Source organism: Sclerotinia sclerotiorum, genomic scaffold, assembly GCF_000146945.2.
Source record: "Sclerotinia sclerotiorum 1980 UF-70 scaffold_17 genomic scaffold, whole genome shotgun sequence".
NCBI lineage: Eukaryota > Fungi > Ascomycota > Leotiomycetes > Helotiales > Sclerotiniaceae > Sclerotinia > Sclerotinia sclerotiorum.
In genome coordinates this window covers 588,579-604,191 of record NW_001820819.1, presented here as the reverse complement: position 1 = coordinate 604,191, position 15,613 = coordinate 588,579, and the positions used below count along the sequence as shown (strand labels likewise).

The following is a 15,613-nucleotide window of genomic DNA, read 5'->3' as shown; positions in this document are numbered from 1 at the left end:
CTTCGACATTGACCCTCTAGTAATCTTGAGTTTGGGCCGGCTTTGAATTTAGAATTGATGTTTATGGATATGGGTTGAGTTGAGTTGAATTTGGAGTTGAAGTTTATGGATATGAGTTGAGTTGGATAGAGTATAGAGAGGGGATATGGAGAGAAAATTCTGAGAGTGAATGTTGAAGAATGAAGAGGATGATATCGAGGGGTAAAGATAGGATAAGAAAAGATGAGATAAGTCAAAATTTAATAAAGAAACTATTAAAGTTTATTAAAAGAAACTAATCTTTATAATCAGTAATAGATAATGAATACATTCAATAAATTTCAAGTATTTATTAATAGTCAAAAGAATAGAATTTGTTATATTTTAATATACTATCATCCTATTCAATTCATAAGTAGTTAACTGATTTACCCAAGGCAAAAATATAGTATGCTCGCCGTTTGAACTCCATTTGCCCCTTTCCGTTTCGTTTAATGCATGTACGCCTTTGAACCAAGTCCTAATATAGCAGATGATACACATTTCTCCGTTTACCTCCCACGAATCGCCACTAAACCACTTAAGCTGTACCCCTAGGCTTTGCCTTCGCCTTTGCTTTTTCCTTCTTCTCATCCTTAACTTTCTTCTTCTTGGCTTCATTTTTCTCATCATTTTTGCGTTTTAAACTCGCTCTCTCTTCATCTGTCTTTGGGATTGGTTTGAAGAATCCCTCTAATCTTGCTTGCTGTGATGATTTGAGATTCTTGGTAAGTTTTTGAGCAGCACTGCGAACACGATCTTCAGAGAAACCTTTTTCGGCGACGAGGAATTTGACAAGTCCTTCGATATCAGGAGCTTCCCATTTAAAATCGCAGTCTTCGTGATCGGCAGGGCGGACATCAGGGTTGAAGAATAGTTCGCGAGCATCTTGGTATGGCCAATCTTCTGGGATTGTATAACGTTCTTTTTTGTCGGCTTTGATCCATGCGACGAGGGTTTCTAGATCGCCGTGTTCGCGAATAAGTTTGAGGGCAGTGTGTGGACCAACTTTGGGAATGGGGTCGAGATAATCGCAACCGAGGAGGATGCAGAGATCTACGAACTTTGGCTTGCATTAGCATTGCACCAATTTAGAGGGTGTCAAAGTTTCTTACTTGTTTGCGATCCATATTTAAACCTGCAAGGACTTTCTCCAAAATAACTTCTTGAATAGGTTCTTTGCGTTGCTCACTAAAAGTGAGATGTCGTAGAAGGATAGGCGAATCAAAACATAATGTATCCATATCCTCACTCGCCGCCGCATAAACTTTTTCCCGCTCTAGCCAATACAGCACATTGTGCCTCTGCCTCCGTCGGCGCAATAATAAATGGAATTCCCATCAACTTTAATAATTTCTGACATTCGGCGTTATGTTCTCTGGTAACCCTAACTGTTCTCCTTGAAAACTTCTCAATATCTTCTGCCGTACCGGTTTCCTTTGCTTCTTCCAATCCTTCTGTAGCAGTTGCTTTACGCTGGAAACGTTTTGCTAATTCGCCAGACTTGAGCTTTGGTGGCGCACCATCAAAGACATAGACTGGTTTGATACCATTATCGACAATACGAAGCGTGCGGTAGAACATGCCCATGAGATGGGAGGTAGTTTCTCCCTCTTCGTTTGTGAGCATTTCACCCCCAGAGCGGACGGCGATGAGAAAACTATAGATAGACATGGACCTGGTAGGTATTAGTTTCTGAAACCTATAAAGATCAACGTCGAAGGTACATACGCATCCTAGATGAAAAGTTAGACAATTGCGCAAAATGAGTATAGAGTATCAGTAAGATACTTACAATAGCAACTTTCCTACCAAATTGATTTTTAATTTCTCCTTCTTTAACAGCATCAGGAGCTTCATCCTTGATGATAGCCATCAATTGTTTAATACCCATGATTGCGGTGGTATTATATCAATATGTCGATGTTGATTTTTGATTTTGTTGTTGAAAGTTAAAGAAGCTGCCTTTTGATTTGGATCGCATCGATTTTGGAGTTGACGCGAATGACGTGCATGTAGCGCGATCTTCTCGCGTTGAGTGGTTTAAGCCTTAGGCAACAACAGCCAAAAGTTCAGGCATCATCAGATCCGTTTGCGGGGGAGAGTCTAGGGCCGCTTGTGCAATCAACACAATCAATCGACAGCTCTATCAAAATTTCACTGATGATCAGAAACATAAAGACCTGTATAGTTCATACGTATACGTCTATGGCTGATTTTTTATATCTTAATTTCTATCAACGGTATGGTTGATGCAATATGTACACACGGATCGACAGCATTTGTTTCCGAACAATGCCTCGGAGCTCCAAATTCAAATGAATGGTGGCCCGGATTAGCTCATACTTTACTTTATCATATTCGGGGTAGTGTTTATTCCCCAACAATCCTCTCCCCTTACGTTAATATTCAATTGGGAACACGATTATTCGAAGAATCCCAAGATGTATAGACCTTTATTACGAAATGCTACCAGACAATTGGCAAACAGGAGACCGATAGCTCTTGCAACGAGAGGCTTCGCTGCCCATGCTACCCCGCAACCATTTGATTGGAAAGATCCTCTGCGAGCACAAAATCTCTTTACGGAAGAAGAAATAGCTATTTCGGAAGCTGCTGAGCAATATTGCCAGGAACGAATGTTACCTCGAGTTTTGCGTGAGTTTGACTGTTGTGGTTTGGGAGCGCAAGCTAAATGAAGGGTCAAATAGAGGCATATCGAGACGAACATTATGATCGAAAAATACTTGAGGAAATGGGAGAATTAGGATTGCTAGGAGCTACAATTAATGGTTATGATTGTGCTGGTGTATCAAATGTTGCTTCTGGACTTATTACAAAAGCGGTTGAACGAGTCGACAGTGGATATCGATCCGGAATGTCGGTACAGTCTTCGTTAGTGATGGGCGGCATTGATGAATTCGGCACACAAGAACAAAAGGAGAAATATTTGCCAAAACTGGCAAAGGGAAAACTGTTAGGTTGCTTTGGTTTAACAGAGCCAAATCATGGTAGTGATCCTGGATCCATGGAGACAACTGCGAAACCACATCCTACAAAGAAAGGATATTATTCAATATCAGGAGCTAAGACATGGATCACAAATTCTCCAATCGCAGATGTATTCTTGGTATGGGCCAAGTTACAGGAGACTGGAAAGATTAAAGGTTTTATAATCGATCGAGCGGACTGTCCACCGGGAACTTTGGAAACGCCTGCTTTGAAGAATAAAAATGGACTTCGAGCTTCTTTGACTGGGATGATTCAACTCGATGAATGTCCAGTACCTGAGGCAAATATGTTTCAAACAGTTGAGGGTCTTCGAGGCCCATTTACTTGTTTGAATAGTGCAAGATATGGTATTGCTTGGGGAATGACAGGTGCACTCGAGGATTGTATCGATAGAGCTAGAACATATGCTCTTGAGAGAAAACAATTCAAGGGTAATCCACTAGCCAAATATCAACTCGTCCAGAAGAAGCTGGCAGATGCCGTCTCAGATGCTGCTTTTGGAACCCTCGCTTGTGTTCAGGTAGGAAGACTCAAGGATAAGGGAGAAGCAGCGCCAGAGATGATTAGTATGATTAAGAGACAGAATTGCGATGCTGCACTTCGAAATGCGAGAACATTACAGGAAATCTTTGGTGGTAATGCTGCGAGTGATGAGTATGGTATTGGAAGACATGTTTCGAATTTGTTTGTTACACAAACATATGAAGGACAAAGTGATATTCATTGTAAGTTGTCTCTACCTTTCGTTCTTGGTATACGGTGTGATTCGAACTGGTGCTAACTAATACATTAGGTTTGATTCTTGGAAGAGCCATCACTGGTATTCAAGCATTTTGTTAATCAAATTCAAATGAATCAAATCGATTTGAGCGAGCAACAAGTGGAAAATGGAAACGGCAGGTGATTGAATCATGTAGAAATAAAATGATGACCGAGGTATCAACTCTAGATGTTTTATATGAAGTTTCTTTGTGGAAAAAGGTGAATAGGAGGAATCGAAAGGTTGTACTATTATGGAGTATCCTTTTTGAATAAAGAGGTTTGATCAAATAGATGTGAATAATGTCTTGAATTCTTGGTGAAAGCAATCTTATATCTGGTCTAACATGAAATACTCGTATATATCAGATTTTTCGAGAGGAAAAGGTTTGAAATTTGCCACCATTCGGACATCTTCGGTGGTGAAAGAATGATGAAAGTCATCATACAGGTATCCGAGCTGCAAGGTTTCATGTACCTAAGCATTAGGCATATTCCATAAATGAATTGGAATTAGAGGTGTTTAGTTTTTTTAAAGTTAGTTATTGCTTGATAATCTTTTCTAATAAAGTATAGTAAAATGAATTTATAAAAATGAAATTATTTTTATTTAATTTATCAAAATTATGTTACGCCGAGTAACAGGAAACTCTCACGTGCAACCAATATCACGTGATTGGCTCAGTGAGGATCAATGCAGCTCAGTACTGAGCTGCATTGATCCTACTGAGTAGCCATCGGCACGAAGGTCTATATAATCTAGATGGATTTCCTTTGTATAGAGCTTCGTGCTCAAGATCAATCATTTAGTATACTTTACTATTAGTTACGAATAGTATACCATTATTGTCATTACTTAAGTCCCTGCTTGACGCCTAGTTATAAATCACCTCGAGAGCCTAGAGCACTTCCACGTGATCTAGACGGCAAACCTCGTAACAAAGCAGGGACTTAAGTAATGACAATAATGGTATGCTATTCGTAACTAATAGTAGAGTATACTAAATAATTGATCTTGAGCACAAAGCTCTATACAAAGGAAATTCATCATGATTATATAGACCTTCGTATTATACATCCCATCGCCTCCCATTATATCCCACTGCCTGTAGTTGAGTGATTCTAGATGGGACAATGTTGGGTCATGTGACCATAAGCTTAGTCACCTAAGTAGCTGTTAGGATTGGTCGTAACAATTGAAGATAATATTGATGTTGATGGCGATGGCGTTCTTTTCCGAGTGGCATAGCCATCATTCCGACTGTGATTGTTCACAATTATAAATGTTTGATAAGAAATTGATAATCCAAGAGATTTTCAAGTAACTTCGAATTGAATCTTTTATATTCTATGATGTACAATATACACACCTAAATAAGTCTTTAATTCTTAAGAAGGGAAGTGAATAAAATCTTGTAGATGAAGGGTACATCAGTTATCAAGGAAAAGCTACATGTAGTACAGCACAGCAAAGGAAATCGCCTAACCTGCGCAGCACCGACACTTTCGCCGCTTCTTTGCAACCCAAACCAAACATAAAGCCAAGGCACAAGGCAAGGAAGGCAAAGCAAAACCAAATAAAAACGACACCGACAGAGACACAGACAGACAGACACAGATTCAGATTCAGATTCAGATTCAGATTCAGACTTGCGACTTCTTAATAAAACCTTACAAATAAATCAACAATATCCCACCTTTTAAAACAACTCTCCTTCTTTCTTCCTACCTAGTCAAGTATTCAAGAATACTCCTTCAACGGTCATACAATCAGCAATCTTTTGGTATGTATTTATTATTTCCATTAAAAATCTCTCTTCAATTCTCCATGTACTTGTTCATATGTCTGTATAACTTCAAAAACAGTTAATATGATTTTACCGCTCTCTCCTCTACCCACTTTATCTATCCTCTTCCGTCATCTTCGGCATAGCCGCTCGCGTGTTTTTTAGTTGTCGCTAACAACAAAATCGTGTCTAACAGAAATCCCAGCCCACTCACTCACTTCCTTACAAGTCCATAACTACTGCGACCTCGAGAAATCCATCAACGTACTCGACCCGAAACCTCCTACCATACACCACTCTCTATACAAAATAATACATACTTCAAAATGGCTTTGAAGAGAATCAATAAGGAACTCACAGACTTGGGCCGGTATGTTATTTTTCCATCATATTTGTCACCGCCACGATGTCTGAAGGATCTTGGTGGGGCTACATCGTGAGCGGGGTCTTGTGCGCAGGATTATCAAAAACTTCATGACGGCGATGATATTTTATATGGATGGTCTTGGGGATAGTATGCTAATATGATTTTTCAATAGTGACCCTCCCTCGTCATGCTCTGCTGGACCCATAGGAGATGATTTGGTATGTTATTCTTCGATCGAAATTTGATACCATTTGAGGCACAGAACACCTTCAAATGCGCTCAAGATGGATATTATGGCAAGCAAATATATCAAGGAAAGGATACTAATATTGTTGTTTCATTTAGTTCCACTGGCAAGCTACTATCATGGGACCTGTAAGTTTGATCTTATTCCTAACTCTCTTTGATCTGATGGTCTTCCACCGCTGATCTATATACTCTCGAATCTCATTGGTTATTATGATCATTAGCAACATACTGACATCTTTTCTAGTCTGACTCACCATATACCGGAGGTGTTTTCTTCCTCGCCATTCACTTCCCTACCGATTACCCATTCAAGCCCCCCAAGGTTAGCTTCACAACTAGAATCTATCACCCAAACATCAACTCGAATGGAAGCATCTGTTTAGACATCTTAAGAGATCAATGGTCCCCAGCTTTGACTATTTCCAAAGGTATATTGTCAATCTTGATTATCTCTTGATAAAACACAACTAATTTGTATTTTAGTTCTTTTGTCTATCTGTTCCATGCTTACCGACCCCAACCCCGATGACCCACTTGTTCCAGAGATCGCACACGTTTACAAGACCGACCGATCTAGATATGAGGCCACAGCCAGAGAATGGACGCGAAAATACGCCATCTAAATTACCTTCTATAACCTTCAAATTACATATGACAAAGCATGATGGATAGGAATAACGGATGGGTTAACGAATTTCCTCTGTGTTCTCTCTATCTTTTCTTTTCTATCCTATTGCGTAAAGGATTTGCTGGCGTCAACGAAATTCGATGAATGAACAACTTTTTGGTCTGGGTTCACTTAGGTACTTTACTCTTTTACACGAAGCACATTACATGGCGGGATTGTAAGCGCTCCTGCTTGGGGGATATTTTCGCGATGGATTGGGGTAGGAATCGTGGGAGAGGTTGAGAAGATTTGTGGAGGATAGATATGGGGAGAATGCAATGTGATGGATGATGAATAAGGGATGAGGGTTGGGGAAATAGATAATCATGTTACATGATGGATAGGCTGTCGTCGTCACCTTCTTTTTCTTACTATCCTCCTATTCGTTGATATTCAGGTCCATAGCATTACTCGGAGCTTTTCTCATTTTGTGATGTGTTGTTCCATTTGATTTTTTGGTAATAATTTTGATAGGTGAGGTGAATGGGATGTATGGATGAATGAAGTGAGATTTGTGATGTTTATAAAAGAAGGAAGTATGATATGAATCTTGAGGACTGTCTACCTGCTAGGTAGCTATTCACTCCTCAGAAACAAGGAGGGAGCATCATAAGTATGATGGGATGTTACTGTGATGTGAATGGGTACGGATAAGTATGGAGGTATAGATATAGATATAGATGAGAAAGGAGTATGAATAGATATGATGTTGGTATGGATATAAAGGGCTAGAGATGGATTTCTATATCTTTTGGTGGTTATTGTTGGTGTTGCTGGTGATGTTGATGAATAGTAGTGTAGAAGGGGAGTGGGTTTAATGGGCAATGGGATTGAGGAGTGGGCTTGGAGGGATGATGAAGGGGTTATAGAAGTTGACGGTTGGGGAGTCGGAAGGGTTGGGTTTGGTGGATGATAGGATTAGAGTAGGGAGAGAAGGGGAGGAGGGAGAGTGAGGAGTGAAGTAATCAAATATAAATATAAATATAAATATAAATATAAATATAAATATAAATATAAATATAAATATAAATATAAATATAAATATAAATATAAATATAAATATAAATATAAATATAAATATAAATATAAATATAAATATAAATATAAATATAAATATAAATATAAATATAAATATTGTTAAAAGGAATAGAAGTTACCGGTACTAATCACGTGTCGTGATTAGTAATACGGTTACCTAAACAGGCTAGATTAGACGAACCATAAGCAGGCATATTGGTCCCCTCCGAGGATACCAAGAGGAGATTAATATGCCTACACACGTAGTAATATAGTCAATATAGAGGCCTCTTCCACCCAATCTTTTAATAAATATACATATAAATACATGCTCTGGATAAAGTTAAGTATAGAAAATAAAACCAGAGCACATATAAGAAAAGAGTAGAGTAGCAAAGAAGAATCAACCACAAGGAAATAATTCATCTGTTACGAGGTTTGCCGTCTAGATCACGTGGAAGTGCTCTAGGCTCTCGAGGTGGTTTATAACTAGGCGTCAAGCAGGGACTTAAAGTAATGACAATAATGTAATTCGTAACTAATAGTAGAGTATACTAAATAATTGATCTTGAGCACGAAGCTCTATACAAAGGAAATCCATCTTGATTATATAGTCCTTCATGCTTCTATGATCACTGGTGATCCTTCATGATCACCAGTGATCACCTATATCGTGATCCTTAGTGATCCTTAATGATCACTACTGATCATTTGTGATCACGTGTCTTGGTAGTTGTGTAGCCCGTCGTAACATCATCATCCTGCAGAACTCCAAGAAGAAAGTGTCACGATTCACCATTAGGATTGATGGTGTTACGATGGTATCAAACTGATTAATTAGGAGAGCTTAGGCCTTGTGCAAACACGATCAGATTTCATCGAATTAGTATGTGATCTTGGTCACCTGAAGATCGTATGCGCACGCACCATCAGAAATCACGTGATAAGGAGCCCTAGGAGCTTCGTGCTCAACTTAGTTATCAATTAGTTTACCTACATTCTACTTGATCTAGTAACGAATTCACTTTCAAGTGAATACCAGTGATAAAGCCTTAACCCATAACTACCAACCGACGAACCTTAGGCAGCCGCTGCCTGTAGTACAGTATCGTTACAGAAAGATTACGAATCCAAAGGGGAACACTAAAACTAACACTCCCGCCATCGGCATCGCTATCACTATCAAGTAAAAAGACTCGGGAGAAGTTGCCATTATCTCATACATAGATAGATCCCGTACGTATAAGGCTACATATTTGAGCGCTTATATTTCTCACTATATTGGATATACATATCCTTACGAGAGAACTTCCGGAGTAGGGTGTCTCGTGTTGTCGGATTTTGAATCATACCACTATACCATCATATCCGCGGCCTTGGATATGGTGTGGTGTGATGTGTCGGGTAAGGACTTGGTGTGTTGAGAAGGGGATTTATAATTAGAGGTTGTTGCTGTCGCTGTTGCTGATGTATTGGTTATGGTATCTATGTATATGGGGTGTGATTGAGCTTGGGGATTTGGGGGGTATTGGTGATGATGATATATCTATAATCTATAGTGTGAATTCAAGAAGTCATTGAAATGAAAAATATGACAAGGCACTCCGTACCGTCACTCGATCCCGTTACTGAGCGTTGACAAACATTACTCATCATATCAGTTCAGTGTACCAAAAACCCTAGATATTTTGAAGGCGTAGCGCCATTTCGTAAGCATAGAACTAGAAGCTATCCTCTAATTGGTCACCATTTTCAAGTAGCTTATGTGATTCCCGTTTCAGTTTTTCAGCATTGCGACATTCGCCGCTCTGGGCAGGTTTCGTACTGGGATTTCTCAAACGGTACGGAGGTGAAAAGTAGAAATTTGTATCGTGTATACGGTATTTGGAGGATCTCAAACACGGTTGGTGTGCTGAGTGAGGGATGGAAATGTGTGATGGGAAGGAACTTGGAAGGGAAGGTTTTCGGTGAAGGGGGATTTGGGGTTGTATTTTGGTTAGATTTTGATTGAGATGTCTGGGTAGATGGGACAGTACAGTCAGTACAGCACATCGTCATGATCTATTTTCAACAATTGATTCAATACTAAATTAATAATAATCTACTCAAATCCTCGCATTGTCGGTCAATTGGTCAACTTGACCAATCATTTATTAAGCAAATGGTATTCACATTCTTCAAGTATACTCCGTAGGGCAATATTTGTCGCACATCTTGAAGCTTTCTCCATATCTAATTTAGTTCCCCATATCAAACAGACCAACCACGGCCCCTCTCCACCCATGCAACATCAATCTTCAATACTCCCGCTCAACCAACTCTCGATCCATTTCGGTAATCCTCATTGAAAGGATTTCCTCTTTTTTCCTCTTTCGAATCATGAAGAAACCCCAAAGCTGACGCCACTAAACCCTACAATCCCTAGTCAAATATGTCGAGTGCGACGCAATGCATATTCTCTGTTTCGAAGCCCCTCTATCCGACCACCCCATTGCAACAAAAGAGGCGCAAGTTTCTGTGCCCTCGATCCCATGAGACTGTAATTGTTCTATGAATTTTTTGCTCAGACATCAACATACGAATCGTTTGTCAGGCCATCCTATCCTGCTTAAACGTGATGTTCGGATAGATTTGTGATATTACCTTTTTCTATCTCTATCTCCTTGGCAAAAGGTTTCTCGTTTCTTTTTTCTCTTTTGCTTGTTGTACTCACCCATTCATCTCTCCTCTTTCTTCGAGTTGAATATTTTCTTGCTTCGCTCATCACTTATTTTACTTCATTAATTACTGATTTGGGATAGCCGTCGGTGCAGGCATTGAATATAGGTATGTTTGATATCCGGGAGAATGTGATTCTGTTCTGAATCTCTTCTTGAATTTTGTATTCTCTTTTGCGATATGTCGCTGATTAAAGTGGAATTTGACTGACCATTTTTAATATTTACTCTATAGGCTTTCATCATTTATATTCATTCAATAATTTATTCCCCTTCTCGATTGCTTTCATTTGGGAACTTCTGTCTATTCAGCAGGTCCTGAATTATATCATTCTTTAATACTACCACGATACCCAAGTATAATTTGGAAGAAGAAGGAAGACAAGAAGGAAATTTTCAAATTTTCAAAAACACGACTCGAGGTCGTAAGATTTAAGATGTCCGAAAAAGCTTATGATAGAATGAGTACGGGATCGGTGAGGGTTTCTGAAAGATCAAGATGGCCACCATTAACAAGAATGTTGATGTCTGGTGAAATGACGGCAGAAATGCCAAGGGAATTGACTATGAGGGAGAAATTTGATAGATGGATGGTAAATGAAGGATATCGAAGATTGTGAGTTGTCATGAGAATTATGAAAAATACAGAATTGCTAACATATTTAGTTTCGTTTTTGTCTTCGCTTTACTCCATGTCATGGTTTTCACATTCGGTTTCTTGAATTATCAACTCAAGGATAGTTTCGGTATTGCACGAAGTACATTCACCGTCACTTATGCAATTGCTAGATCAGCTGCCTTGACCCTACATTTCGATGTTGCTATGATTTTATTCCCAGTTTGTCGTACTTTGATCTCTTTGGCACGTCAAACCCCTCTGAACGGCATTGTACAATTCGATAAAAACATTACTTTCCATATGCTTACAGCTTGGTCTATTGTTTTTTTCTCTTGGGTTCACACTATTGCCCATTGGAACAATTTCGCTCAAATATCAGCAAAGAACAATCTCGGATTCGGTGGTTTCCTCCTTGCCAACTTTGTCAGTGGTCCAGGATGGACTGGATATGTTATGTTGATCTCACTTATGGCTATGGCTATTACTTCATACGAAAAGTATCGTCGAGCAAACTTTGAACGTTTCTGGTATACTCATCACTTCTTCGTCATCTTTTTTGTTTTCTGGTCGGTTCACGGAGCTTTCTGTATGATTCAACCAGATACCGCACCTTACTGTGTTAGTGTTGGTACATCGGCGATTGGTGTCTTTTGGCAATACTGGATGTATGGTGGATACATTTACCTTGCTGAACGTATTGCACGTGAGATACGTGGGAAGCATAAGACTTATGTTTCTAAAGTCGTTCAACATCCTTCTAACGTTTGCGAAATTCAAATCAAGAAAGAAAATACAAAGACAAGAGCTGGTCAATATATTTTCTTTTGTTGTCCCGAGGTCTCGATTTATCAATATCATCCTTTCACCCTCACATCGGCTCCAGAAGAAGATTATATTTCTATCCATATCAGAATGGTAGGAGATTTCACTCGAGCAGTTGGAAAAGCTCTTGGATGCGAATTTGATAAACCAAAGGATGGAAAGGGAGGATCTCAAGTTGTTGGCGTTAATCAAGGTGAACCAGGATCTGATGGAGCTGATTCAGCTATTCGTCGTATCTTACCTCGTGTCTATGTCGATGGTCCATTCGGTTCCGCCTCTGAGGATGTTTTCAAATTCGAAGTCGCAATGCTTTGTGGTGCTGGTATTGGTGTTACTCCTTTCGCATCTATTCTCAAATCCATTTGGTACCGCATGAATTATCCTCAGAAGAAAACCCGTCTCGGCAAAGTTTATTTCTTTTGGATTTGTCGTGATTTCGGTTCATTTGAATGGTTCCGTTCGCTTTTATTGGCAATCGAAGCTCAAGATATGGATAATCGGATTGAGATTCACACATATTTGACAGCAAAGATTAAGGTGGATGATGCGACAAATATCATGATCAATGATGCAAATGCAGATCGTGATGCAATTACGGGATTGAGAGCTCCAACGAATTTTGGAAGACCGAATTGGGATATGATCTTTAAGAGTGTGAGAAAGATTCATAGTCCTAGTGAGGCAGGTGTGTTCTTTTGTGGTCCAAAGGTTTTGGGTAGTCAGTTGCATATTAAATGTAATATGTATAGTGAACCTGGTTAGTATTTTCTTTTTTCTTCTTCCTTTCGTACTCTTTTTCGTAAAATTATAATGTGCTGATATGATAATATTATAGGATTCAATTTCTGCTGGGGTAAAGAGAATTTCTAATCGTTACGACCTCGAGAGAGAGGTATTATTCTATGGTAAGAAAGAACGCGGGATATACATACAGTATTTATTGTTATTTGGGAGAGCTTCATGTACTCAATATCATCGCGCATCTTATATATTAAAATATATAGCTTTTTTTTTATCTTTCATTTCATCTCTGGAATACCCCGTCCTCCCTTATTTTGTAAGATTAGTATTTTTTCCCTTGACTCTTGGAGGGTTATTCGTTGTATGTTTTGTGTTTTATGTTGAAGGAATGAGGAATGAGGGAATGATAGATTTGGGTGGTGTGATGTGTTGGAGTAGGTTTTGAAGATAGAGATGCAGATAGAAGTAGATGATGGGAGGTAGAGAGTATGAATAGCTACACAGGTACTTAGTATCGGATTGTGTTTATGAGGATGAGGAATATGAATATGAATATAAATATGAGGGATGAGGTGGGGGAGTGATATGGATGGATGGATAGATAGATTGATGATGGGTTGTATAGATTATATGGGTTGGATGGGATAGGATAGAATAGTAATAAGATGCAGTATGTGCAAATTGATGGATTTTGAATGAGTAGATTTTGAATAGATTTTCTAGAATGAATTTTGAATAGAATTTGAATAGATACTAAATGAGTATTCTTGATTTTCTAAAAAGGAGGGAAGGCGTTATATATATTTTGATAGTGTTTTTGAATTTATTTTATATTTATATGTTACGAGGTTTGCCGTCTAGATCACGTGGAAGTGCTCTAGGCTCTCGAGGTGATTTATAACTAGGCGTCAAGCAGGGACTTAAGTAATGACAATAATGGTATACTATTCGTAACTAATAGTAAAGTATACTAAATGATTGATCTTGAGCACGAAGCTCTATACAAAAGAAATCCATCTTGATTATATAGTCCTTCGTGCCTATGGTTAACTAGGAATCGTCGTTCCTGGGAACGAGCGTTCCTGGTTGTTCCTAGGAACGTTCGTTCCTCACCGTTCCATCACATGTTTTATGGTCATGTGACATACTAATCGTTTTGGACGTAACATTGTATTATTTATTAAATAAAAAATTAATTAAAAAATATTCTTTACTAATTAAATATTATTATTCTTAATATCCTCAGTATTAAAAAGTAAAAAGTAAAAAAATAAAAAAACCAAAAAAAAAATTTAATAATATTATTTTTTTAGAAATATATAAAAGGATAAATAGATATATAAATATTTTAAGATTATATTAAAAAATAATATATTAAAATGATATATTATATATCTATTATACAAGATAAAATCTTAAATATTGTTAAAAGGAATGACCTCACACAGGGAATAGTGGGAAGCTGATAGGGCAGAACTGAGGTAATATTGGTCTTGTAGGTTAATCTCTCTTCTAAGTTCTACGGAAGTGCGAAGCTCTTTGTAAGAGAGCTTCTCAATCTAGTCCTAACAGGACTAGTGCCCTGTGCACGTGCTACGCAGGAACCATTCACTTTAACAAATATTGATAAATAAATAAATAAATAAATAAATAAATAAATAAATAAATAAATAAATAAATAAATAAATAAATAAATAAATAAATAAATAAATAAATAAATAAATAAATAAATAAATAAACCAAGACTCAATTTCTTTAAAATTCAAATTCTTAATTTCTTAATCTTTATAAAAAAAATATATTATATTATATTATAATAATACCTAGTCTAGTATAATATAGATTTCAATTTCAAGAAATAATTTGTACAGACTGGTGAGCTGGGACAGAATGATTTGATCGGTGGTGATCTTGGGAAGTAAAGATGTGGTGGTGATGATGTCTATGGAGTAATTAGGTATGGTTTGTTTCTTTGTATACCTACCTACCTACCTAGGTAATTAGAGTGGAGCTTTTGGATGGAGATGCAATGGGAGATGGAGTGAAAGAATGAAGATTCTATAAGTATAGAAGTAGTTATTATCCTATTACATCACTCACTTACATTCTTACATTCTTACATACTTACATACTTACATATTCATTCACCTTCTTCATAAATCATGATCGATCATACGAAATACTTACCTTCTTCACACTTACCCTTACCCCTAATACCTAAAATCCTAAATCATAAAACCCCGAAAGTTTCCCGTCCCGGCCCGGTATAATATATCATATGAATCGTATCGTGAATCGTGATACTCCGTACGTACGCAGAACAGAGAATGGGATAATATCCTAGCGAGACATACTAGTACGGAGGAGTCTTGGCTTCGGTATTGGTATTAGTACAGTACCTAGTAACCTACAGTACTGAGTACAGGCTTCTTTTTTGTTCCCGAGGTTCGTGATGAATGGGATTGTGGATTGTGGATTGGGTGGATGGATTGAGTGGACAAATGTGGATAAGGGGTGCTGGGCTGGGATGCTGGGATGCTGGGATTATGGATAGCACGGAGATGAAGCTTGAGGTTTTGAGAATGATGGTGTGCGTACACTGTACAGTGTATTGTGGGTGGGAACTTACTTGGAAGTATAAGTCCGAATGGGAGTTAGTGGTGTGTTTATGAGTTGGTACCTAGGTGAGCGTTTGAAGGTTGGTTTTGCTTTTGGTTTGTTATAATGGATGTGGAAAGCTACATGGGAATGGGAGATGGAAATGCAGATGGAGATAAAGATGTGTGCCTTGAAAGGGAATTAATATCAGGGGTTGCATGCATGTATGTACATGTATGC

General features: G+C 38.2%; 4 protein-coding genes across 4 annotated transcripts; 3 read left to right on the top strand and 1 right to left on the bottom strand.

Moving 5' to 3' along the window:
• Nucleotides 1-559: 559 nt before the first annotated feature.
• SS1G_11175 (hypothetical protein) lies at nt 560-1,912 on the bottom strand (the record flags this gene model as incomplete). Its single annotated transcript, XM_001587883.1, has 4 exons — nt 560-1,081; nt 1,134-1,209; nt 1,271-1,754; nt 1,831-1,912. The coding sequence occupies 4 exons, from the start codon at nt 1,910-1,912 to the stop codon at nt 560-562; spliced, it is 1,164 nt and encodes a 387-aa protein (XP_001587933.1).
• Nucleotides 1,913-2,462: 550 nt separating this feature from the next.
• SS1G_11174 (hypothetical protein) lies at nt 2,463-3,870 on the top strand (the record flags this gene model as incomplete). Its single annotated transcript, XM_001587882.1, has 3 exons — nt 2,463-2,676; nt 2,730-3,755; nt 3,824-3,870. The coding sequence occupies 3 exons, from the start codon at nt 2,463-2,465 to the stop codon at nt 3,868-3,870; spliced, it is 1,287 nt and encodes a 428-aa protein (XP_001587932.1).
• Nucleotides 3,871-5,902: 2,032 nt separating this feature from the next.
• SS1G_11173 (ubiquitin-conjugating enzyme E2) lies at nt 5,903-6,815 on the top strand (the record flags this gene model as incomplete). The annotated part of the gene is made up of 5 exons (XM_001587881.1): nt 5,903-5,946; nt 6,116-6,161; nt 6,289-6,318; nt 6,437-6,620; nt 6,676-6,815. 5 exons carry the CDS (start codon nt 5,903-5,905, stop codon nt 6,813-6,815), a joined length of 444 nt encoding a protein of 147 aa, XP_001587931.1.
• A 4,215-nt stretch (nt 6,816-11,030) lies between these two features.
• SS1G_11172 (conserved hypothetical protein) lies at nt 11,031-12,904 on the top strand (the record flags this gene model as incomplete). Its single annotated transcript, XM_001587880.1, has 3 exons — nt 11,031-11,209; nt 11,260-12,791; nt 12,870-12,904. The coding sequence occupies 3 exons, from the start codon at nt 11,031-11,033 to the stop codon at nt 12,902-12,904; spliced, it is 1,746 nt and encodes a 581-aa protein (XP_001587930.1).
• Between the last annotated feature and the right edge of the window lie 2,709 nt (nt 12,905-15,613).